The sequence below is a fragment of the Sinohyriopsis cumingii genome, chromosome 10 (genome assembly GCF_028554795.1).
Source record: "Sinohyriopsis cumingii isolate HCF-2022 chromosome 10, ASM2855479v2, whole genome shotgun sequence".
In the NCBI taxonomy this organism is placed as follows: Eukaryota; Metazoa; Mollusca; class Bivalvia; order Unionida; family Unionidae; genus Sinohyriopsis; species Sinohyriopsis cumingii.
This window is the reverse complement of record NC_142970.1, coordinates 86,047,703-86,075,173: the sequence shown is the minus strand read 5'-3', so window position 1 is coordinate 86,075,173 and position 27,471 is coordinate 86,047,703. Positions and strand designations below refer to the sequence as shown.

General features: G+C 34.4%; 1 protein-coding gene across 2 annotated transcripts; it reads left to right on the top strand.

The window, feature by feature from the left end:
* The first annotated feature begins 13,550 nt into the window (after window positions 1-13,550).
* LOC149790514 (uncharacterized) lies at window positions 13,551-21,086 on the top strand. Of its 2 annotated transcripts, none has more exons than XM_089972564.1 (6): window positions 13,551-13,690; window positions 16,466-16,584; window positions 17,169-17,305; window positions 17,553-17,658; window positions 19,207-19,345; window positions 20,969-21,086. In XM_089972564.1, the coding sequence occupies exons 1-6, from the start codon at window positions 13,650-13,652 to the stop codon at window positions 20,976-20,978; spliced, it is 552 nt and encodes a 183-aa protein (XP_089828690.1). In that variant the 5' UTR covers window positions 13,551-13,649; the 3' UTR covers window positions 20,979-21,086. The 2 variants fall into 2 exon arrangements, with proteins under 2 accessions (XP_089828690.1, XP_089828691.1); XM_089972565.1 differs by lacking the exon at window positions 13,551-13,690 and adding an exon at window positions 14,452-14,550.
* The last annotated feature ends 6,385 nt before the right edge of the window (window positions 21,087-27,471 follow it).

The window sequence follows — 27,471 nt, the reverse complement described above, 5'->3', positions numbered from 1 at the left end:
CCCTCCCGATTTTACCTCTAAACATATTTTAGTCTACTTCCATAAAACATTATGGCTGACCACTGCATAATTAGCATCCTACCATTCCGAAAATATTTCTGGTTTGGAGGAATCTCGTCACACTACAAATGATGAAAATCGTTAAGAATCTCAGAACTGTGTAGCTTATTTGACATGGGATGATCAGTATGGGAGATTATGGTACCACAAAATAAAAATATATTCCAGCAGATTAAATATAAACAGATGAAAGACTTCATATAACATCTTTACTTACTCAGAAGGTTATATGTTCAACAATATTATGGATAGCAGTTCAGGGGACATTGATTGAAATATTTTAGTCATAAGTAAAGGGTCTTCAAATAAAATCATGTCTACCCCAAATAAATAATAATGATGGTAAGGTTCTCTCTTAACCAAAGATTGCTATGCAATTACATGATATTTATTGAGAATATATTTTATATATAGTTTCGATAATTAGTATCAGGTACTAAGATACGCTCGTCATAATTAACTCTCTCTCTCTCTCATACTAGAATGAGTGCACATAGGCTTCTATTCCTCATGCGTATATATATCTTATTACAGAAATGGGTGGAGACCAGTGTTTAGATTATAAAGAGTGTGTAATCTGCGCGACAGGGTGATGATAACAGGGCCTACATTTCATTAGTTATAAACGACCAAATTACTTTTGTCAATGGACTGCTAGCAACATCGCGCATGCGCAAGTTCCGGTATTGCTTCACATTGTAAAGAAGTTTCATATAAAAACGAAAGCAACGCATCTAAAGAAATGTGCAAATCGTGTAAGGACGGAAGCACCGTATATAAAGAAATGTGCAAATCATATAAGGACGGAAGCACCGTATATAAAGAAATTTGCACAGCACATACGGACGAAGGCACCGCATAAAAGATGTTAGCACATCATATAAGTACAAAAGCATATCATATAAAGACGATTGTACATCATATAAGTACAAAAGCACATAATATAGAAACGTTTGCACATCATTTAAGTACAAAATCACATCATAATAAGAGCTTTCCACACCGTATAATAAAATTTATCATCTTAAAACAGCTCTGGCGTTCCATAAGATTTTATCTATCAAATTGCTTTATACAACACTTTAAAAGCCAAGTTATTTCCAATGTATGTGATATATATATATATATATATATATATATATATATATATATATATATATATATATATATATATATATAAACAGTTATACAAGGTCTGACATTTTTCGCATTTTGAATGAATTCTTTGAAAGTATTGAAATCTGCTTTACGGTCTTAGTAGAATGCAAAGGTTAATATAGCTATACGTATTGATTATTAAAAGTTTCGACGGATGGAAGAATTGGGAACGATTGAAAAAACACTAGACTGATAATGATTATCTATACGCGACAAACGCGTGGACTCTAACGAACACTGTCAATGTTATACAATACTGAGATGATCCTTGGCGGAAAGAAATGGGTCGGTGTATGGGCATACCAAACAGTCTTGAGGGAGTTGTCTCCCTTGAATGCAAAAACGTAGAGTATTAAACATCACTCAAAGGCAATGATAAGTAACATTAAAACTTTCAGTTCGACATTTACTGATTGGTTAGAGTGTGATGTGTGTGTGTGTGATTGTGATTTTTAACGTATCGTTAACAATTTGTCAGTGATATCGCTACGATGTCTGCAATGTGGCAGTTTATAGTGATGTCTAGCACTGGGGCATCATGCTGCAAACATGTAGCATGATGTCCCTAACAGTCACATTATCCTGACACCGGGCCGACCAGTCCTGACACTAATCTTTTGATGCTTATCGTCTAGCGAGGCAGCTGTTAGTACCATTTTTGTAAGTTTTTGGTATGACTCGCCGGGGTTCGAACACACGATCTCCTTTTTCCGATGCGGACGCTCTAACCACTAGGCCACCGGAGCGGTCCAATTAGTTAGAATGTCACCACATAGCATATTGTTCAAACAGCTAAAACACAGTGATTTTTATTTTCTCGAAAGGACAAAGGTGGGTTTTATTTCTTCGAAACACTGTGCTGTTGTTACCTGTTTTGTGTTCAATCAATGTCTGAAACTCTAATCTGTAAGTAGAACAAAACATGTTTATTTTCTGAAAAACTCTTCAAAATATTACAACATCTATGTAATTATTATTGCTCAATTGTTTCGAAAGGATACTCTACGATGAATTTTTGTAGTTGTGAGTACCGATTGGTAGGCTAAATGGCGGTTTGATTCTGCATGATTGTCAAAAATTCTTTATGTATCAAAAACTAAACTCGTTAAAAGGATTAACAAATTAAAAAAATTTAAAAAGTCAAACCTTTATTTTCAATCAGACACAGCAAGTTCATAATATTCAGCAGGTAATTAATTGGGAAAAAAGTCCCAGATAGTAACACAATGATACATTTTAGTGGGAAATCTACCATGACACGTCCTTCTGGGAACGGGTGATTATTTCCACTTAGTGTTGTTGCATCTATTTTGGCCCATTTAATAATTGGTAGAGATCCTATATAACATCATACACAACTCGTGACATTAGTGGGACATTTACATTAAAACGAAGTTCTGATAAAGGGTGAACATTTCTAAGTAGTGTTGCTGCATTTATTGTGGACCGTTTAATAATTGGTAGAGATCCTATACACCACCATGCACAGCACGTAATTGTAGTGGCACATCGACCATGAAACAAGTTTCTGGGAAAGATCAGTTGAGTTACTTAGCCTATATAAAAGGTTAGAGTGACTGAATACAAAGTTTATTTTCAGCACTGAAACCATTCAACTTATCGTACCCCCGTATTGATTAGAACTTTGCCCCTACCACCATGATATGCACAAGGATTAGCACAAAACAAACACGCCTAGCACAACGTCCACTCTTCCGAAGAATTTGGCTTTCAGGGACAAGAAGTAAAATGTTATCAATCTCATGCAAAAATGTATATGGGAATATCTTGGGCATTATGTATGAATGTCGAAGATATAGTCCTTCAAGGGAGATATACTATTGGCAATACGTGTGAAGTAGAGTGAATTTGAGTATAGAAGGAAGTTCATGCCCGATAACGCACTAGTTGTAATATCACCCTAGTTCATCCAAGCTGCGAATCGTCGATACTAAGCCTACGATGTCCGAATTTAAAAACTGTTATTGATAATTAATAATGAGTCATATAATCATGGGAACACGACAACAATGGACATTTAAAACCAGATCTTTGACACAATTTTCTACTTTTTAGAGGTCATTGTGCAACTACAATTCTAAAAAAGTTCCAAGTCGAATTGTAACACATGTCGCATGTGTACCGACTAGTAGGTTGAGAGTGAAGACAACATTTGACAAATATGTTTTAAATAATCTACATTCACACACACTCACCCAATTGAAAAGTTATGTTCACTCAACCACAACGTTCTCGTTGACCAGCATATTCCTAACGACACGTTAATGAAAGCTGATAAAAGATGTGATTATTCAAATTGGAAAAGAACTATTCTGTAGCTAAGAAAAACTTCCAAATTATTTTGAGTTATCAAGACAGCATGAACATCTAAGACATGTGATAGACGAAGGATCAATAATATTTGATGAGGAAAGAAAGTTTTATATATTGTCATTTACCGAAAACTCAACTGTATTCACCACACCAAGAACTTGAAAATTTAATGCTTGAAAACTCTCTCTCTCTCTCTCTCTCTCTCTCTCAGAAGTTAATCACACTGACTGAGGTGTTGATGGGTAAGTTGTTCTAAACCTATATAGTGCTTGTGCGTATTATAATGTTAAAGTCGCTTTAACAATCTGAGGCATATCTCAACGATATATCCAGTGTGGATGTGTATAGTGATGTCTGACACTGGGGCATCATGCCGCAGACACGACCCATCATATCACACCCAGAAACATTATCCGGACACTAGGTCGGCCAGTCCTAAAACTAATGTCTTAATGCCGAGCGCAAAACCTGGCGGCTGCTAGTCTCATTCTTATAAGTCTTGGGTTCGATCTCCAACAGAGTTATAGCAAAGACTTGCTCAAATCTTACTAACAGGTGCATCGCTTGGCGCTTAGCATTAACAGGTTAGTGTTAGGACTGGTCACATCATCCTACATGTCTGCGGCAGGATGCCATAGTGCTATACATCACTGTAAACTGCCACACTGCAGACATCGTAGCGATATGACTTAAAACTTGTTAAAGCTACGATAAAAATCCTAAGCACACACACAGCTTATTGTGCACTTCTCATTTGGCTATACACTTATTGACCTTGTTTCAAAATACTGGCTCCAGTATGGCTCTCGATCGCTATATTCATTCATGTTCTGTAATACATTCATCTGAATCATTACTGATATTTTCCCCACAATCATAAGATAATGATGCATGTATTTAATTAGTGGCATTTGGTGTGAGAGCTCCAAGTTACTTCAATAACATCATATCGCTTGGCATATTTGGTAAAATAAATAAACGGATGCACCGAGACTGATAGATAAGTCGTTCTAAACCTGTATAGTGTTTGTGTGTTTTAGAATGTTAAAGTCGCTTTAACAATCTTTATACCAAGAGATGTATAAATTTTTCATTAAAAGGACACGAGGCTTGTCGAGTTTTCTTTTAATAAATAATTTATGCAACGAGTGGTATATCATTGATACAGTGTTTATACCATATATGTATTTTATTTATATCACATACAAATAAACATATTTGCACTTTGTATCGAGTTACGATATGCTCCTGGTAAATGTGCATTGCTCGAGTGAATGAACTCCTGACATCCCTGTGAGTGTGCCCGCTATAGAATATATTTCTATGCTTTTCTTGTTGTTCACTATAACATATGCAAATTGGTAAGTGGGTTGTTTTCGTTTTGAACTTTTATTTTATTCACATAAAACACACTCTTAATTTAAACAGAGTATAATATTTTTACGATGAAAGGAATGCACTACAAACACGGTTATCTTCCTCTACAGTAACCTGAACTGTCAGGCATTCACATACTGGCGTATGAAAATTAGCGTAGAATATGAACTAAGCGAAATGAAGAGGCAACAAGAGGTAATTAAAATATTTTTGTATGTATACTGACAGTTCATTTAAATATTTATGCTGCTTTAATGAACTTTTCTAAAGACTGAAATTCTATCTCTGTCTCTGTCTCTCTCTATGTCTGTCTCTCTCTCTCTCTCTCTGTCTCTGTCTCTGAGTGTCTGTCTCTGTCTCTTTGTCTGTCGGTCTCTCTCTCTCTCTGTCTCTGTCTCTCTGTCTCTCTCTTAGTAACGTAACTAGGGTTGGTGTCACCCAGTGCGGTCACTCATGCTGTCACCCCGATGGACCTCCTTCCTCTCTCTCTCTCTCTCTCTCTCTCTCTCCTTGATTAAACTTTACTATCATCCATAGATCAAGAGGCATCGTCGTATGAAACAAGTAAAAATATCAAAACGCTCGAATGTTCAAGAATTTTTGCCCGTATCTAGCTACGATCATCCAGAGAGAGAGAGAGAGAGAGAGAGAGAGAGAGAAAGAGAGAGAGAGAGAGAGATGGCTGAGGATGGGACGGGATGACCATTTAGATATTTTTTATATTTAATAATTAATAATCGAGTTTTAGAACATTATATTAAGTTTAAGAAGCAACAAAAATAAGGCATCAAATACCGTATAGCGTGTATGCTTCGTAAGCTCGTAACCGACAAATTTAAGAATTTAAGATCTAGTGTCGACTGGCGATTGAAACTATGTATCATTGATATTATGAACACTGTATATAGATCCCAAGGAAAGCGTAAACATACCGTTACGATGAACCAGATTAATTATAGGTTACTGCATTTGTATAGGAAAATATGAACGATTTTTTGGGATTTAATACTGCACGACCATGGGAGTGCAGTATATCCTTCCGACAAAACGAATTCATATTTTCACATACAAATGTAGTAACCTTTTAATTACATGCTCAATTTTTAAATTATACCTAAGGTTTCATTATATAAACAAAACACAATACAAGAAACAAAGTAAATGACTGAATGCCGTATTCCAATCTAAATAGTTAAAATTGAAATTTACAGTCATTTTGTGAATGAATGCGCATTGCAACAACCTTTCCATTTCATCTGGAATGAATATATTTTGGTATTTTGTTTTGATCTGATGAAAGTTTTTGATTTTGGACTAGATTCATCTGTGCAAATTATACATGAAATACATCGAAATGGAGCGTCGCGACAGAAGAGTGTTTACATCTGCAAATGTGTTTCTGTTTCTGTCATTGACTTTTTGAAATCATGTGGGAAATAAATGAAGTCTTTCAATTGCAATTATCAAAATGACGCTATGGAATTTAATGTTTTTTTCATTTTGAGTGCAGTAAGGAGGATGCATTTGCACTTTTCATCGAAATTACTTCACAAAATATTTTGAAATGTGTAATCCAGATTGAAAACCTATGACATGGCTCATGTAATTCGGAGTTGCAGAATTAAGAAATTACATTTGGAGTAAATTCAGGATCTAAACCTGTAAGTATATTTTATTTTGCCATTCTTATCACTTTTATTCGGCGGGGGGTTGGGGGTCACCAGATAGATGCCGCCCAATTTTTAAAAAAATATCAAAAGTATTTTAAGTTTGTTTTCCCCTCAGATGTTGTATGTTCTATTTATAAAGAATTTTGTATCAAAAACTGTAATTTGAGTTTCTGATGGGTATTTATTTTTCCCTGGTGCTATCAAAAGGGTTGTTCGTCTGAGCCTGGTTTTATTCACATTGGTCGAAGTCCCTTCCCTTGTAACTGTTGCGACCTTTGGTAAAGGTCTCCTAAGTCTCAGTGTTTGCTACGTGTATTAGTGCTATATTGTGTGTATGCTATATTTTCTGTATGTTTGAGACAGCAAGTATAAATCATTTTGTTTTCCCCAGTGTCTTATTTGAAATCTCTGGATTTAAAATTCATTACAATATATTTTATGTTATTTTCCTTTAATTTCTTTTCCATTTAGAATTTTGGCGATTGGAACGGTGTGATATATTATGAGAAAAATAATATTTTGTTTTATTCGAGTGGTATTATGTGTCGTTCCTCTCAATACATGCTAAAAAGGGAAACAGGTAGGCTATGCTCGATTCAAGGTCCACACTTATTTATTCCTTGTATTTCTCCCGAATCGAGTTACACCTCCTTTGATTATTTAAACTATTTCTTTTGAAAATTCCAAAAATTGGTTAATCACTGCAAGATTGCAGATTGGTCAACCATACAGTGCTGGAGTTGTATGGTTGGAGAAAGAGAGAAGAGTCAGTGGGGTTGTACTGTTGTAATTGTGTTTGTGATTGGTCTGTTTATGTTCTGTATGGGGTGTTTTTCCAAGACTCTTTCGTAGGCCTGTCCACTTCACGTAGCGCCCTGTGACATAGCCTCATGATGTTATCGCCTTGTACTTTCCCCATATGGATTCCCTGTAAATTCAATGTAGTTTCGTATTTCAGGTAATAATATTTTTGAATTTTCCAATGTTTAGCGTCATAGGATTCTTTATAAAGTTCAAATGGTATTTGAAAGTTACAATAAGTTAGGATTCCTATACAAACCTGGCTATAATTCAGTAATTTTTGAAAATTATCTATATAGATTTAATTTTGGGCAGATTTTTTTTCAATAAACAGAATTTAATGTTTCTAAAACTTTAAACTCGGTTAAACTTCATACATAATTTTTGAAATTTTCTATTTTTTCCGGATTATTAAAAATTTTTACAATTTAAATTTTATGCAATTTATATTGGGTTGGTGTTCCTATTTAATCATATTAAATTTAGGATTTAAAACCAGCTGAAATTTTAAAATTAGGATTTGGATCCTAATGTTTTGTGGGACTCATATCTTTTCAGGGGATGCGTTGGAGTATCTGGCCTGCTCACTGACAGTATCACACCCCTAGTGGGTAGCCAGCCGAAGTTCTCCCTCCCATCCCCATCCCCATTTCCCTCCTCCTCATCTCAGGATTCCAATTTTATGACAAGTTATTTAATAATTATCTCCCTATCACTATTATTTTCTCACAGGCCCTCATCGTTCCAACAATCTTATCACCAGCTAAAGAAGAGAGTATATGACTTGTCACTTGTATGTTATTTGTAAGGACCTTATCTTCCGTCTGTTATATACTGTGGCTAGCCTAAATTCGTAACATTGTATCAACGCGTGATGTGCCAAAACAGCTGGCATGTTCCAGACTACGAAACATCTGTTTTAGTTCATCCAGAAACCAGTTTAAACAACCACAACGTAATGTACGCGAGTGCACATGATTTGTGTACAAATCAAAAGTGCTGGCGTGTGCGTCCATTGTTTGTTGACAATAAAATGTAGTTCCTTTATGCTTGTGAATGCTGTATGTGTATTGTCGCGATAGTTCATTATAGGGCAATACTGAACGATTCTGACAATGTAAAGTTAACGGGGAACAAAATGGGCATATGATAATGAAGGTTACTTGGTACAAGTTCAGTTTTAATGTTTTCGTCCAGCGCCATACGTTTTTGTCTCTCACTCCAGATTTTTTCTTTTGTCTGTCCCTTTCGCACATGAGGAGAGATGGGAATGGCGAAAATGATTCAGTTGAAATTGTGTGCCATTTTCATTTCATTTAGAAAACAGGGAATATTAATACTTGTTGTCGTGATTTTCATATGTCATATACAACTAATGAATGAGTAGAAATGAAACATTGATCTACAGGACTATAGTTGAAAGAATGTTTATTATTTTATGCTAAGCAGTGAATTACTTGATTTTCTAATTAAAATAATATTGATAGTTCACTGTTTTGAAAAACAATATGTTTTCACTACAGGAACAACATTTTGGGGTCAGAACATTCTTACCTGCTTTTGATTTTCTGGCAGAGAACTACCGTTTCCTTATGTACATGTTTTCTTATTAATAATCCCTTTATGTTATCCTTGAAACTTGTAGTTTGTTATTCTGGAAATATCAGTTAATTTGTATCGATCTGATGTGCAACTAATTTAGTTGCGCAGGTACACATAGCACAGCAGAACATGTACGGTAAACAGCTGACATTACCGTAAGAAACCTGCTATTTCACTGTCACAAACTTTAGGTAGCCAACATATGTGAGCATACAATAAAAAGAATATTTGCTTGAAACGAGTGAATAACAGATACATTTCATCTCGTGGGTGAAAACTCTAGTACTGTCATCCATTCGATGAAATATATCTGTTATTCACTCGTTTCAAGCAAATATCCTCCATATATTCGTATTTTTGAGCCAAGGCGGATCAGAATTTGATATACGACTAGAATTGGTATATCACATTACTTTATACCAACACTTTAAATGTCATGTTAACTTTAATGCATGTGATAATTATATATATATATATATATATATATATATATATATATATATATATATGCTGATTTATTTGTTGTTGCTGCACAATTTCATCGAAATCAGATATAATTTATGCAACTAAGTGGTCAATGCATTACAATATCCAGCTATGTTGGAAATTAAATTGCAAATGTTGAAAATAGCAATTAAAAAGCACCTGTCTGATAAACATTACGAACTTATTCTTAATTGAACGTCTCATGCCAAATAAGTACATTTTCAATAAAAGCTCAATTATAGTAAGATGTTCATAAATATTAGCAATGACCTTTTGAAGAAACAAATTAAAATATGTGAAAACATTTTCCGGCACACACACACACACAAATAAAACCCACAACTGGCTACTGTTCTTTCCAATTAAATGTATGACATACGTTAACTATTTTATATGATCAATATTTAGGTATACTAGGACTAGGAACACCAGAAATGTACATTCTGAGTTCCTTCTGCTCACTGTTTCATCAAGCAGGTCAACTTGCTAATATTTTACACGGTCAAATAGCACGAAACAGAGTGCTATACAGGATCAGGTTGTGCATATTCCTTTTATTTTAATAATTAGAGACAACAAAGAACATGCAAAGGCGTGTAGGTATTACATTGTTTACGGGGATTTTCAAGCGTTTTTAAAGAGGGGCCTAGGTTACTTAGAATTGGGAACGTTTGCTTCTTTAAATGTCAATATAGAACGTTTCGAATTTGTTTCTGAACAGTCGATGTAAAAATGTACTAAGATTAAAACTGTACCGTTGTCAGTCTTAGCCAGGCAATCTGCATCGTATTATTTTTAGGTCGTATTTGAAATAGTTTCCACTTAAAGTGGAATCTGAAGACAGCATTTGACATTTGGATGAGGGGCTGATCAGTAGCGCGTGAAAACAAGCACTGAACAATTCTTGTTATATTACAGTACAGGAAAAGCAAATCTAGCAAAGATTCCAAACATAATGCACACAGAAAATGCTAAGGCAGTAAACTAACTAACGAATTTTATATATATATATATATATATATATATATATATATATATATATATATATATATATATATATATATATATTATCTGGGAAGAGAGGAAATACAAAAAATATTGCCTCGATGGTGGCCACAATGAGTGTCAGTTTGCATCGTTTTCATCACGGACTATAGGCCAGTAAGAACTCTTTTGATGCAAACCCGATATCTAAATGACTTTTCATTTATGAGGAGTAGAAATAATGTATCAAGATGTCCACCAAAGTGACCATCTTATATGTCAAAGGGTTACCATTTTAATTTTACGACCAGCAAGACTTTATTGGATGTCCTCTGGTGGAAACACTATGTAAATTAGGCATATAATGTTATATCGTAACATACGGAATATAAATTGGCTTGATCACCATGTAATTCCAGCTAAACTTTATAAGAAGCTTTCTAGTGAAAGAGCTTTCTCTATATGAACAGCCGAGACGTATGGTAATAATTTTCAGATGACCATATTGGAAGTGAGATTATCACTTTTTGTAATTTGCGGGAAACTAGGTGGCATCACAAGAACGATTTAAGGAAAACAACCATGCCGATATGACCATTTATTCAGGAGAATAAGTGATAACAAGATTTTGAAGATGGCCACAGAGTTTTGAATACTTGAAGGCAGCTAGGCCCCATTATCATTTAAACTCAATTAGGAATCATACAAGTCACGGTGAAAACAACTTTTTAATTAGGCATTTCGTTCATAAGGAAGTGCAATAACACAACTTGTCACTACGCGGATGGACATATTATAATTCATATCGAAACCATGTTTATCAGGGACCAAATAAATGTGATTTATCAAGTATTTTATGAAAACGCCCACTTAGATAGGACATTCTATTCAGCAGAGGAAGCCAAAACGATATATACAAACTGACAACACTAGTGCATGCCTTAGTTGCACCGATCTCATTATGTACCATCAGCCGACAATACCATAATTTTAATAGGATATCGTATCAAAGTCGACCTCAAAGTTTAAGTTCATAATGTCAACCACATGGGTATATTCCTTCTATCCAATTATGTTTTAGACGTAGTCAGGAAGGTACTTGTTTATTTTGACCATAAGGAAAAACAAAGCAAATTCTTCCTCTAAAATTACAAAACAAATATTATTTGCGTATTTAATTACTATAACACAACAAATTTAAATCCTTTGTCACAGTCAAACACTACTCACTATTCTAAACACAGTCAGTTAAAACAATAATTCCTGATGAGGTGCTCATTATTTAGTTATAATGTACTCATAAACCATTACGTACATTATAACCGAACAATATCACCATGCGGACACATGTAGGCGGCGTTTGTGTAAATTGTATCAATTTATTCAAAATACGTACGTTGAGGGCGATGTGATGAGTTTAGATATTTAGCGCAAATGTCAAAATATTCAAGTATTGTATCTCGCCCACAAGATTACGTTTACGTCCGTAGGTGGGACATTTTGAGACGTGGAAAGTAGAGGTCCAGAGCAAGCTCCTTTAGACTGAAATTGTACAGTGCATCCTTAATATCCAATAACAAAACTATGCGCTTGTACAGGACTCGGTTCTTCATAATTAACTTTGCTGTCTAGATCTAAGTTAAACTCAATACTATTCAACAAATATAATATTACAAATCAAATTTTATTCATATTTACACACAATGGAAAATAACATCTATCGAGTGCGATTATAATAATTATGTATGCACTAAAAGGAGGTAACGTTTAACCTGTGTTAGTCAGAAACCTTCAGGAAGTTAAACTAATGATCTCTGATAACATGATACTTTTTCCTACGATCATTTTATAGAAACCTGGAGAATGCACTTGTTAATGAGGTACTATATTTTAATTGAAGTTACCTTTAAGAAAGCTTTCATGGTCAAAGATGTTCGTTAAACCCTTAGCATGACTGGTGTAGGAACTACACATATCAAGCGTTGAGACATCCTAATACTGCAAGTTCATTCTCAGTTTCCATTTGTTATTCTTGGGATTTAAACAATTTGCTGAAATTTAGAAAACTAGTTTGTTTTTGATTACTTTTGTTTCTTAGCGTAAAACCATAGCGTCGAAACGATACATAGTGGTCTAACTGTAGAAAAAGATTAAAAAAACGTTTATGGTACCCCACATTCTTGCTTTCAGCTGTAAATATGAAATATGAATGTTTTTTTTGGGGGGGGGGGTTTCAGCATAGTTTGATGGCATGAAGCAACTTGTGGATGGGCGTTGAAAGAGTCTGCAAGGTCAATGATGGTTTATGCTAACCCTTGTTTCTGAAGTATTGAAGAATACATTAAATAAGCACACACACACACACACACACACACACACACACACACATATATATATATATATATATATATATATATATATATATATATATATATATATATATATATATATATATATATTGGTCTCGTGCTGCTGCAGAAAAGAATGTAAGCAAACGTTTAATCAACCAGGTCTAGTACATAGCATTTATATTGCTTCTTCATGTGCCAGTTAGCACTAATTTGGAGAATGTGTTATTAACAGTATTTATCATGTATGATTTTAAATGCTAGCTCAAATATGGACAAACCATTCCGAGACCAATGCGGTATTCCCACGATGACTGAGGGGATCAATCAATTGAATTATTATGTTATTGTAACTGAAGCACAATCCAGCTGCATCTGTCTCTTTCATAATTGTTATTTCGGCTATATAACAAAGGTCAGTACATTGCTACCATTAATGCCCAGAAAGTCTTTGTATCAAAATCATCTCGATAACTTTACTGGTATATGACTCGGCTAGAGAATAAGCTTGTTAAGAGCTGACTTGAGAGTTCATTTGATGAAGCGATTGATTGAAATATAAACCTTTACATTCTGATAATTGTCTCGACATACTGATGTAGTTTACTCCGCTAAGGTATCAGGATAGGGGCTATATTTCCTACTTCCGTGCATTACTAATTATTACTGGTGCTATTAGAAACATGGATGGTCATACGTACGGTAGATAAATGCTATTAACATTTTGAATTATTGAAATCTAAAACGAGGTTTAATAATATAATTTTGGTACATCAAACTGAAGGTTACCGATAAATGTCACCACGCCAATATAAATGTAGAGACTGCTATGTGCGTCAGTATAGCCTGGACTGATGTTAAAGGACAGAGGTGAGCATGAGCTTGTTACTCTTCTCTACTTTTAATTTTTCATAGAAAGTATAAAATACTAAATAGGTTTGTTTTACACAATTTATTTAAAGATTTAAGAAGTCATTGTTAGTATTTGTCGATGTGTTCATGTTACGTAATAGGTCACAAGGTAAATACATTCCGAAAGACTTTATGTTAAGGTTTTTGAGTGTTTTTGTAACAATTTACACATCGATAAATACCCAGCTATGATCATTTAATACTTATCATTGCAGGTTTTGTTTTCTTTCTGTCATAATATCAGCGGATTTCATGAACAAAGGGTTCGAACGTAGATAGCTCTTAGTTTGTTTCATTGTCCTCCTCTTTCTATACTAGGCCCACCTTCGCTAGAAAAGAGACATCAATTTTTTCTTCTTCAATCGTGATTCTTGCCTTCTACGCATTTAAATTTCGAATAAGATCCCTCGCGTGTAATATATAATTGAACCCTAATATTTGTTTTAATATATATTTGTAAAAAATATTGACTTGTCTTTTGGTCTTTAAGCGGTCGTATTGTTGTGATTAGGTTTACACAGAATTATCTGGATACTGGAAAATTAAGGTAGTCCGCAGATTTTAATAGTGTGATTAAAATATCCAGACCAGTCGCATGTGATTAGTTTAATCCTTTCAGATTGCGTAAATCTGTCACTTTATAGTAATAGGAATTATTTTAGGTAAACGATTTTATAGTTTTCAATGCGTTTAACTCCCCACATTGTCTCATATACTAGCAGACGGGTCAAGCGAACTTTGAATAGTAGGTAAAACTGGCATCTCCTTTTGGACAGAACAGCAAGAAATGAGAGAAGAATATGAAGAATTAGAATAAGGCAAGAAACGCAATATATATATATATATATATATATATATATATATATATATATATATATATATATATATATGTATGCATGTATGCATGCATGTATGGATATATGTATGTACGTGTGTGTGTATGTGTGAGTATGTTTGTGCTATATTACTTTAATAAAGCGCTCTATGTCTTGATATGCATTTCTGAATTTAAGATTGGTTTTCAGCAATACTTCGTTTTCAAAAAGAACGTTGTATTGGTTGCATGAGTATGATTGATACAACTCATTATATTCATATACAGTGTGCTTTGGCCATTTGACGTTAACAGGGCACTATAAAAACGATATGTTGTAATACATTTTAATTGATAGGATACATTGTTATTATTGCAATTTAGATGAAATGCGTACAAGAACTGTTAGATGCTTTTAAAAGGCTCAGTTTAAAATGGCAGTTGAAGCGACTTCTACATTCGATGAAAATCACATATCTCTTCAGATAATACTGTTGGTATGCTAATAAAAACGACTTGAAGTACACATATGTAACACAATGAAGCATTGAAGTCGATATATTAATGAACTAAACCCTTTTTTCCCAACGAAATTGACTTTGTCCAACCAAATTGACACCATCAACATAGGAGTAAATCTATATTTAGTCAGCTGAATTTTCTGAATGTATTGTAACAACACACTGTCTAACTTTGTCAAAACAGCACAATAATAAGACTGAAAATTCTTAATCTTTGTCAACATACTTGCAGTAATGTTGACGTTTGACAAAACTGAAGTCAGGAAACAACATATAACTTACAGCGCTTCTCAAATTACACAACACATGATTGTCCCATACCTTTCTGACCTAAGTAATTATGTTTAGACTAATTCTTTAATAACACAAGAATTAAACTTTGCTTTATATGAATTGTGTATTGTGCATGATATATTTGCCCAGTGGCTTATACAAACTTAACAATCTACTACAGGTGCTTCGGAGATTTGTAGCAAGGTCTGCCAATACCTCCACATGAAAGGCTCACTGTCGGTTTTAATCTGATTATTGAAGAAGTTAGTGCACACTTGACAGTTAAACTTTTCAGGTCAACGATTCTATTTCTAAAAACATTTTGTTCTTAAAATACTAGTGTTAACCTTTTAAAATACAGATTTATATTTCGTTATCATAAATGATAATTTGCTGAAATATGGCAGTGATAGTTGTTAATTTACTTGGGAAAGAGTTTATGGTCAATAAGCATTTAAAGCACATGCTTGTTAATGTACATGAGTTGTTTGTCATCGCACTTTATATAAACAACAGTTATTTGATGTTTGATACATGTTTCTATTTCGCGTTGAGCAACAATACAGCAGGAAAACTACTTAGCTAGGAAGAGGGAGCATATCCGAAGTCTTAAATTACAGTCACTTAATATATATGTAAAACTAACTCGGTGAAGTCGCTTTCGCTTTCCTAACATAAGAAGGCGATGTTTACATTTCTGGGCGACTGCATCGTCACAAGGGTTATGACTAATTCGACGTACTCAACTGTGAGACATCAATTATACTCGAACATTCATGATCACTTATTGCTTGACTACAGATCTTTTGGATGCACGTAAACAAATAAAACTTTTTTAAAAAACAGAGAATCTTTTAGTGGGCATTTTGACACATAATGTATGTATTTAGTCATTGATCTCGTAACTGCACCAGTCAAGAATTATATCCTGTATGAAAATGCCAGTAATTCTAAGAGCTTTTCAAGTCTCGGCTGACCTTTTTTCACTTTTATTAAATTGTTTCGCTAACATAATGCTCATATGTTTTTCTTTCTACAGAATATATTGACAGCTGTTTATTGGTCTCGTATTTATTTAAACTGAAAGTTTGAAACTATTATTTTATTACAAATCCTTTTTTACAGGATGCTGCTGAAGTTATTTATCATTTGTGGTTTGCTGGCACAATTGTTAAGCACAGTATGTGCGTGCACATGTTTCCAGGGTCAATCTGACGAACGCCGATTCTGTGATGCTTCCTTTGGTTAGTATAAGAAATGTTTTATATTCTTGATTCCAGATGTAGACGATTTATCCATCACTTCATTTGCCCTGTACTTTCGTATTTCTGTGGCCTATGTTTCGTATTTATGTGCCCTATGCTTCATTCCGTAAATGAACCTATCGACTCTGCTTCACAATATCATTGCCATATGATATTATGCAAAGGTTAAGGTTTGCTTTATACAATTGACAGATACGTCACAAATATTTTTGGATATATAGTAAAACTTAGTTCCAGTTCTCTGAATACAATGTATATATATATATATATATATATATATATATATATATATATATATATATATATATATATATATATATATATATGTATGTATGTATGTATGTATATATAGCAATGCAGTGCTCCGTTAAAGAACTGATACACATACATTGGCATAATGATGCCCATGTGTCAAGTACCATATTAGGTCATGGTCTACCTGGAATACTTTTTAGGAGTAGTTAAAAAACAGTTGCAGATATGTAAATTGAGATCTAACACGTAAAGACGAACCATAGTGAAATATATGACTCTTTATATATAAATTTCCTTTTCAATTACAGCTGTTCGTGCAGTAGTTCTAGAGGATATCCCACAAATTCCCGAGATTCCAGAATGGGCCAAAGGTTACCCAGACTTGAATCCCGAGAGGTTTATATATTTCTACCAGTACAAAGTCAAGGTTGAGGAGGTGTTTAAGGTAAATACGGTAGTTTCTTCATGACCCATGTGCCATCAGTCTATTAGCTAAACTATGCTAGACACAATATTGTTAAAGGGGTGATATTTTGTATGATTATTTTCACAGCACAGGTTCTTGATATAATTAAATAATAAAAAGAAACTACCATGACGAGGAGAAATCAAACCTCAGAAATATGAATCAAAGTAAATCATTTTCATATGACACTCTCTAGATAGTAAACAGCACAACATATATTTTATAGAAACCACCTTCCGTCGACATCCCCAGCACGATCGTTGTTCAAACACCAAGGCAACCTGGAATGTGCATTCGCACTCTGACTGTTGGTAATGAACTCCTTCTAACAGGTATGTATATTTTTTATGAATCTCGATAAGTCAAATGGCTTGTTTACCCATGCTTATTGAGCGGATACTACAATATATTTCACCTTGAAAGCAAATATTAGCATTGATTAATATATACATCATATTCCAACCTTCTGCATTTGAGAAGCATAGTATGTGGAAGAATGCAAAAGAATTGTTCAGTCCTAACGTATCGCGAGTTTTATTGTACTCCTCTCTATTTACGTCCGTCGATGTCATGTGGCCCTGTAGGTTTGACCTGCAACAGAAATCCGTTTTAATAATCCTTTTCAACTCGAGTACATGCAAACTCAATTTTATTCCTCTTAACGTGTACATACAGGTGGATTCAAAACAACTAGGTCTAAAGTTATAGGTGTTTGTCACTTTTTGCCATTTACAAAATAATTAGCACATAAATACATGCGATAGTGAAGTGGAACTCAACACAATTTAAACATTGCAGTTAAATTATAATTTTGTGGAAATGATACAATACTGTGCCGAGGAAAGTTTATCAACACCATAATTCAAATTACGAGTCATAACAAGCATTAAAACAATAATAAACCGCATTTTAGCTCATCCACTTATCTCACCTTTTATATTTTTAGCATTATATGGTTGATGGGAATTAAGATCGTGCAAGACTATTGTAATAAAGCTCTGACTGAAAGACGAAATATAAGACACAAGTGTACCACACACTTCACCTAATGAATTTTAAGCTTGTTCAAATTCGTATGTTAAAATAAAGTACATTGGTCTCAAAGATTTCAAATTAAGGTCTCGTTCCGGAAACAATTTGGTTTCATGTCTGCCATGTTTAAACTAATTTTCTCTCAGGGAAGTACAACATTTAATGCCATGCAAAATGCTGGACAAACACTAGTTGTTCCAAGGTACTCAAAGGTACAATTCACATCAAAATATTTCAAGAAAGAGAAAGGTTTATAAGTATTTGAATATTTGCACGAAATGGACAGAAGCCCATCTTTTATTAAGCAAATATTCCAGACTATAGTATTACTCTTACCGCTTTTTGCCTACATAAATAGCAAAGAAGTATTGAAATAGATTTCAACTTCTTTCTCATTAGCTCTCTTTTGTTCAGTAGTATGTTCTTCCCATACAGATCCTATTCTCTCTCAACAGCTAATTCTACCATCATACAAGCCAACCCATAATTTTATGTTATGGTATTTGGTAGGCAAATACTTTTAGATGTCTAGTTCGTTTATCTTTGACGGAATCATTTCAAAATAAATGCTAGATGTTAAAGCCACATTTGGTTTTCTAGAATGTACAACTAACTTAAATGAAGATCGTGCAATAGAGAACATGCTTGGCATATTACAAATTAATGCCAAGACATTTCTGCCTTTAACTAAACATATGTATGACAGTGTGCATGATCTTTTCATGACTAGAACGACAAGTATAGGTATAGTTTATTGGGTTTCCAACTCCCTCCTAAATTCAGTAAACAAATATATGTATACATATCAATTGGGAAGTTAACGTATGAGACAAAACTATACAATCCAGGTTTTGGAGATGGCAATTCTGCATGGGAAACGAACGCTTGTTCCTGGGTCCGGAGTTGGGGAGAAGTGACGGCAGCAAGTAAGGAGATGCTGCGGAAGGGTATTGAGAGTGTTGACTGCACAGCAGTACAACATCCATGGTAAAGTGTCTGGCTGAAAATGGAAAGATACATATATATATATATATATATATATATATATATATATATATATATATATATATATATATATATGATTTAATCTAGATTTGATTTATTATAATTGTTTATGTCTTAGTTTTACCTTTTGTTGATCTCATTACATGTTATTGCAATGTAATTTCATTCGCTGGATTTGATATTGTCCATACATTTAATTCAGTAGTAAGCAACTTCAGATGCAGTAAGAGTTGAGGTAACCAAAGTTTTTTAATTTTCTTTTGTTGATTCTTTCTCAGAGTAAGACTCGTAAAGTGAAATTGAAGCCATACTTGGAATACGTGACATATAACATGTTTCAATCGGATTTTTCCAGAGGATTAACCCACATCCAGGCATCTGTTTTGCGTTGTAGCTAGATTTATTATTGTTATTTTGAGAAAGAATAGTCATTAGTTCCTTAGCACTTGAGAAGTTAAAGTGTTTTATGTTGTGACCAGTTTTTGGTCTATATATTTTGTTTCTTTAAAAAATTTTATTCCAATATCTTTTTATCCTGGAAATACTTGTGCAAATTAATTTTATCTAAATTTATACAAAATTCAAATCGGAATATTATTTTCTGTGTTTCAACAAAGAACAGTTGACACATCAGTACGACGCTGAGCATACCATACGTCATGGCCTTCCATTTTGGATTCCACCGATGTTTGACCTCAATTTTTTTAGGACATTTTATTACTTGGACTTCTATATTTTAATTCTTGGTTTATTTTTGGATATGATTCTTAAAACTGTAAGTTCCTTTTCTCTTTTTGTCTAGGGAAAAAAGCTTCTTTGTTAAATTTTACCAAACTTTTTGTCTTCACCCTTTTCTTGTTACTGTTTGAAAGACCCTAAACACGCAATATATATATATATATATATATATATATATATATATAGAGAGAGAGAGAGAGAGAGAGAGAGAGAGAGAGAGAGAGAGAGAAAGAGATAGGTAGATAAATAGTTAGATAGATAGACAGATACATAGATACATAGACCTGTAGCGCATTTATCACAATCAGTACAATAACTTAACCATATCGTTCGGCTGACATGTGTTAGTCATGTATTCTTACATTTTCCATCTTCAAAATCGATGAAACGATAAATACATCAAATGAAAAAAAAATGATATTTCTGTTTTTAATATGGTTGATAGCTGAAGTGTTATTATTGCAACCCACAGACTTAACCATTTCATTTGAAGAAATTCAAACATTGCTATAAAGATGGTGACTGCATATAAAAGCTGTCTTGATGGGGTAGTTTGTAATCGTTTACTGCAGGCGAGAGCGACATATAACTGACAAAGTAGGTACGGGAACGTTTAAAATTAAAAAACAACGCATGTTTTCAATGCAGTAATAGGGGTCCATGACGCATAAAAACGGAGTGACTTCTCTATATCATTTGAAAGAAATCCGACGCTTTGAAAACATGTACTTCTGATGCAAATGTCATTTATCAAGCATGTATTTTGTATTACATTATTTCATTAAGATTTTTCTTCTTCGTCTTCTTATGATTTTATGACACTGTTTTTTTTTACTGTTATTATTATTATTATTATTATTATTCCAGGTGGAAATGAGGTTCCTGAATTCAAACACTTCTGGCCGGATATTGAAATATCAATCGTTCATAACTAATTTTTTAATATAATCATTGAATTACTTCGTATTAAAGAATTTTCATATAGTACACGTTATTATCTCATTTTTGCTCAAAACTACCTAATAGATGGATACAACACTTTACATACACGTTATCTTGATCGTCTGCCTTGCACTACTTGCGTATACCACAATAACATGCAGAAGTACAAGGGGCAAAGAAGCTTTTATAGGCAAGCAAAGGAACACAATACCGAATTGGAAGGACAACATATCTTAAGACTTTTAAACGAAGGAACTGTCTCTCAAATTAACATCCAAGCAATGGCGTTACAACAATATTTATGTAATGCATGCATGACTTGCGTGTGGTATGAGTTTCACAAAATGCATTACCTCACTAGTTTCATCAACGTATGGTTCGATTGTCAAGAAACCAATTGTGCATCACACATCTTATACAAAGCTCCGTTTAAGAGTTAAGTAAATTAAAATTATTATGAAATAAATCGGATATAAATATTATTACGCGTGGTGGGTGGGCCAGCGGTAATATTTGTACTTGACGGTCTCTCTCTCTCTCTTTCATATATATAAATATATATATATATATATATATATATATATATATATATATATATATATATATATATAATAAATGCAACGAGTTAATGCTGACAATTAAGGGTGTGTGCGATTTGGTTTTTAACGAAATTTTAAGAAAAAATCAGTTGAATCAGTACGACGTCTGCAGTGTGGCAGTTTATATTTATAATAATGTCTAGCATTGGGGCATCATGCCACTTAAACGTAGTATGATGTCCCACCCATTCATATTATCCTGACACCCGACCGACCAACCCTAAGACTAACCTCTTAATGATGAGCGCCAGTCGAGGCAGCTGTTACTGTCATTTTTATAAGTCTTTGTTATGACTCGGCCAGGGTTCGAACCCGTGACATACCGCATCCGAGGCGGATTCTCTAACCAAAAGGCCACTGAAATTGTCCAAAACATTGTCTTTGTTATTCAAAAATAAATTCAAATATAGGGTACGTGAAATCAGCTTAACTTGGACAAAAGAACTGAGGCTTGATAGTTAGAACTCATTGTTCGAATGGGTGTTGATTTCTCTAGGTTAGGTCATAGTTTTATTCAAACGCCTGGCATCGGTAAAAACTCGTAGGTAGCATTTTTGTAAATGTAAATACACAACAACTTTCCATATCTATCTATCTATCTATCTCTCCATATCTATCTATCTATCTATCTATCTATCTATCTATCTATCTATCTATCTATCTATCTGAATGTGAGTGCTAGGTAAGAAATATGCAAGATGTGGCCGAATAAAGTCCAATAGTATTGAACACAATACATTAATTAAGAGTGTAGCTGTAATATTAAATACAGTGCAAATGATTGACATACATGCTACCACGTTTTATTCGTATTATTATCAGTATTATTGGCTTTGTTTAACATAACACGAGGTTTTCATTTATTTATTAAACAGATACCAAAATATAATACATTAATGCCAGAAACCTACATAAATACTGCATACAGTTACTGGGGAGCAATTCAGAAAACATCTATAATGCATAATTGAAGAAACATTATATTGGTATTGTCTGTATGTATGATTAGGATGTTTAACGTAGCTTTAAAAATTATTCAGTCAAACCGCTACGATATCTGCATTGTGGCAGTTTATAATGATGTCTAGCACAGACATGTAGCATGATGTCCCACCAAGTCACATTATTCTGACACAAGGCTGGGCAGTCCTAACAATAAACTCTTAACGCTGAGCGCCTAGCGAGGTAGCTGAGAGTACCATTTATGTAAGTCTTTGGTATGACTTGGCCGGGGTTCGACATCCGTTCTTCCAAGTTCAATGACGATATTACATGTTCAAGGCTACCAGCGGAAGAACATTCAAATTACGTAAATCCATTAAAAACACCTCACTAATCAATCATCATCGATGAGTTTTCACTTTCATTCATTTAGAACATATTGTCTTGAAACGCTGCGCCCCGAGTTACATCACATTCAGCTGGATCTCTATAAATCCTGTTTTGAAAATATTCTTTACGGGTTTCAAAACTGTAACTATACTTTGTGTCTGGAACTCTAGTAATTCAACTTGAATTATATGCTTGATCTATTTTCACTAATGTGTTGTCTGTCGTTAGCAGCAAGGAGGGCAGACAGACCTAGGGGTCCCGACAAGGAATAAACCTTCCAGAGAAAACTCTGTCGTAGAAAGGTGATATTTACCGAATAAAGGCTTCCTGGAGAAGTTTACTCGTTACTGAACCCTGTTCCATCAATAAAAACCTAAGTCTGAAGATTTTAGCTGGAAATAAAAGTATTCTACATGAATTTTAATTTTTTTTTGTTTATTGCCATACGACCGACCATAGGTAGGGCCCTCCCTGCTGCTATTGTCATTTGCACAAAGATTATGCCAATCAGCGTTAAAAGATTTTATCCAAACCTATTCGATATCTTGACCTGGGATCACATAAATTTACTGTCACAAATCCATGAGGTGTAGTTTGAGCTCGTGAGAAGAAATTTTTGAATTGATTTATATCCATGTCGCCACCGCACCAAGTCTGATGAATATTTCTTAGTGTATGAGCATCGACGCCGTTAAAAATAACCAAAATATTACAATTATCTCTGATCACTTTAGGTATCTGAGTATACCTCTGAGTTACATAAATGACATCAGTATTTTTGTGTCGACCACGGGAGAATATTCTAGCAGGATTAGTTTGTTTATCCAGCATCACGTCGTCGTAGACAACTAAATTATTGATCGACGGATCTAGATCATCAACAGAGGGAGCCTCCTCGATGTCGGTGATAAAATCAATTATATTTTCACCGTCATTTAGCAACGCTGCATTTTCATTAAATTCTTTCAATACCTGATAACAACGCTGATCATCCACAGATGGTGCAACCAAATACAATTTATCCCATTTTAGCCATCTCATTATCAGATTCAACAATAATTGTGTTTTTCCACTACCAGATGGACCTATTATTATCATTCTAACTGAATTGGGCAATGCAGCATGATGTTTGACAGGAACGGATTTTTTTTGTAGCTGAAAAATCAATTACATTCATGATATAATAAATATTATGGATCTATATTGTGTCAAATGTAAAACACGCACACCAACGGTAGAGCTAACTACGATTGTTACTCGCAATAACAGATCAGCCGTTACCGGTAAATGTGAAAAATGCGGCACAAAAAAGTTTAGATTTACATCATCAACTAAAAAAAAAATTCCACGGAGGTGACATCACCTCAAAGTTATCATCGTTACCAGGATTCCCCTGGGCTAAATACTCAGGAGAAAAACACCTACCAGGATACAGCTACTGCAGATAAGGTACCAGACTCGATATCAGATTAAATAATCAGGATCAACCAAATTCAGGTGAGGAGCCAATTAATGCGATTGATCGGGCTTGCTTGATTCATGACATAGCATATCGAAATAAAGATATTCAACAACGACATCTTGCTGATATAAATTTAATTCACGCAATAAATTCCATAAAAAATAAATCTATCAAAGAGAGGTTAGATTCGTGGTTAATTAAAAACGCGATGAAGGGTAAATTAATTTTCGGTGCCGGTAATTAATATGGAAGCGATTTATTATTCTCCAACAGGATTTTGGCGGGGTAAAGCAGCTATCAAGAAGCTTGCAAAGGCTGCTCGAGTAAAACCGTCAACGGCTGCTGCTTGGTTATCTAAACAGGCTATATGGCAAATTTATTTACCACCACCAAAACGAATTGAATACGCGCACTTTGATGTTAGCGTACCAAATGAGGTTCATCAGGCTGATATAATGTTTCTGCCACACGACACTGTTGACGGTAAAATCTACAAGTACATCCTAACCGTAGTAGATATTGCTAGCAGATACAAAGAAGCTGAGCCATTAACCAAGAAAACAGCCGCTGAGGTAGCTGATGCATTTGAGCGAATATATCAGCGAGGACCACTAACCTGGCCAATTTTACTTCAGGTTGATCCCGGACGGGAATTTTTTGGTGTGGTGACCTCATTAATGAAACAAAAAAATACAAAAATAAGACGAGGCAAGGTTAATATTCACAATGATCAGGAAATTGTGGAGAGATTCAACAAAACATTAACTGAGCGGTTATTTCGTTATCAGTATGCTATGGAATTTATTCAGGATAAACGATCTAACGACTGGGTTGTTAGGCTACCCAGTATCATTTCTGCGATAAATAACGAAACAACGAGAGCTATATCAATGAAACCAGCAATTGTCATACAGAAAGATTTTATACCGATAAAACGACGTGATTTTTCAGCTCGACCTGTTCTTGGGAGTGTCATAGTCAGATATTTATACAAACCAGGTGAGTCTGAGGGTGGCAGAAAAAGAGCAACAGATTCAATCTGGAGCACGACGACACATAAGATAGTATCAGTGACAAAATCATCAGGTAGACCAGCAATTTACATGCTCAATTCGTTAGCACCTCAGCGAGGTTTTACTCGCGAGCATTTACAAGTAATACCAGCTGATACTCAATTACCGCCTCAGTCACTTAGATAATCAACTCCGTATCGGTTACACTCTAAACACGTCAGCGTAACATTATCGCGATTGTGGCCTAAATCATTATTTATTCTGTCCACGGTAAATTGTCTGGAATCATTTTTTTTGATAACTCCATGTCATTATGCAATTACAACCGGCACAATGATTTTTTTGTTTCTCTTTCAGCGATAAAATAAATTCGACATCTAAATCGAATTCACGATTATTTTTTTATCGGTTTGTTTATAGCTGATCAATTTTTTTTAATCACATACTCGTCAATTTTATCGTTAATAATTATTCTATCTAAAACAATCCGTCCTAGTTGGTTTATTTTTCTGACTCTAGATACACCAGATTAGACCATTATATGTAATCGTCAACAATCCAAACTCGAATATCGGTTATGGTTAATCCCTGTGAAGAATGAATTGTCATGGCATATCCTAACGTCCACTCAACATATCACTAACGAAATCGATATCAACAGTGACAATATCATTCAATACAAGATTCTGCTTTCCTTGTCCTGGTATATCAACGTCAATATTCTGCAATCTGGTATCGGCTGGTCTGTAACACAACGGTACTGGCATCAGCAGAAATTTTTCTTGATGTAATTTAAATAATCTTTGCTGAAGTACGTCACGTATTATTTTTCTGCTAGCCACAATCAAATCATTTGGAGTCCACGTTGATAAGAAATCTTCCATGGATGTTTTTGGAATTATTTCTCGCATCACACTGCATTGAATTTTATTTGGTTGTAATCGAATTAATCTTTTGAATTCGCTCAACCGACCATCAAGAGATCTGTAGTCGGTGTTAACTTCCTCATAATAATCAACAAAATTCTTTAGCCATTCATGAGGTGATTCTCCATCAATAGGATTGGGTTGGCCGTGGTCGCCGCACATAATTACCGCTGTGTTTTTTGTTCGCAACCAATCCAAAAACATTCTTAACGTTTTAGCGAATACAGTACAAATTTCATCCCATATAATTACTCTGTTCACGTATTTTTCTCCCATTCGCGAAGGAGTCAATGTACCACCATTGTATTTGAAAAAAACTGTGGTACGTACATGAGTTGACGCCGCGTTGCCTCATCTCTCGTGCTAATCTGTGTGTTGGCGTCAGTACAATTACGTCAGAATTTTTAAATAATTCTATAATTCTGGTCGTTTTGCCTGATCCATCCGGTCCATTCACGTAGACTGTCTTGTATCTCGATACAGGATCATATACAGATGGTGCTGTCGAACTTTCTGATATACTATCAGAATAATAATTATCCTCACCAGGTACATCGGCGTTTTTACAATACCATAAAATACGTTCGTCTTTTACTCGCCATGTACCCCATGATCCATCACCGGTTAATTTTTCCAACTCTGGTAGAAATTTTTCATTAACATAGAATGAATCAGTAGCTACCCTAACAGCGTCATTAGGGAATTTATTTATCGTCGATAGCAGATTTATACTCGCGTACGCCAGCATTGACGATCTTAAATGAGTATACTGCGGTGACTCTCCCTCGAGATAGCTAACTACAGTACCTAATTTTGTTCCGTTTGATAAATAAGCATTTTCTTGGTCACAAAATATACCTCGCTCAGCGGTATCAGCGATTATAAAATCTAATTCAGCCTCATCCATGATCAATCTGCAATGATGTCGCTGATTATCGCACGAACCACCCTGAGTAAATTTTCCGATTATTTTTCTGCCTAAATCTTTCGCGTCGTCATGTTCAGTTGGTAGCCAAACGTCATTTTGTTTTTTATATGATGCAATAGCCTCGCTGACCGTCAACGATGTCAACATCGCAGAATCTAGCATATATCT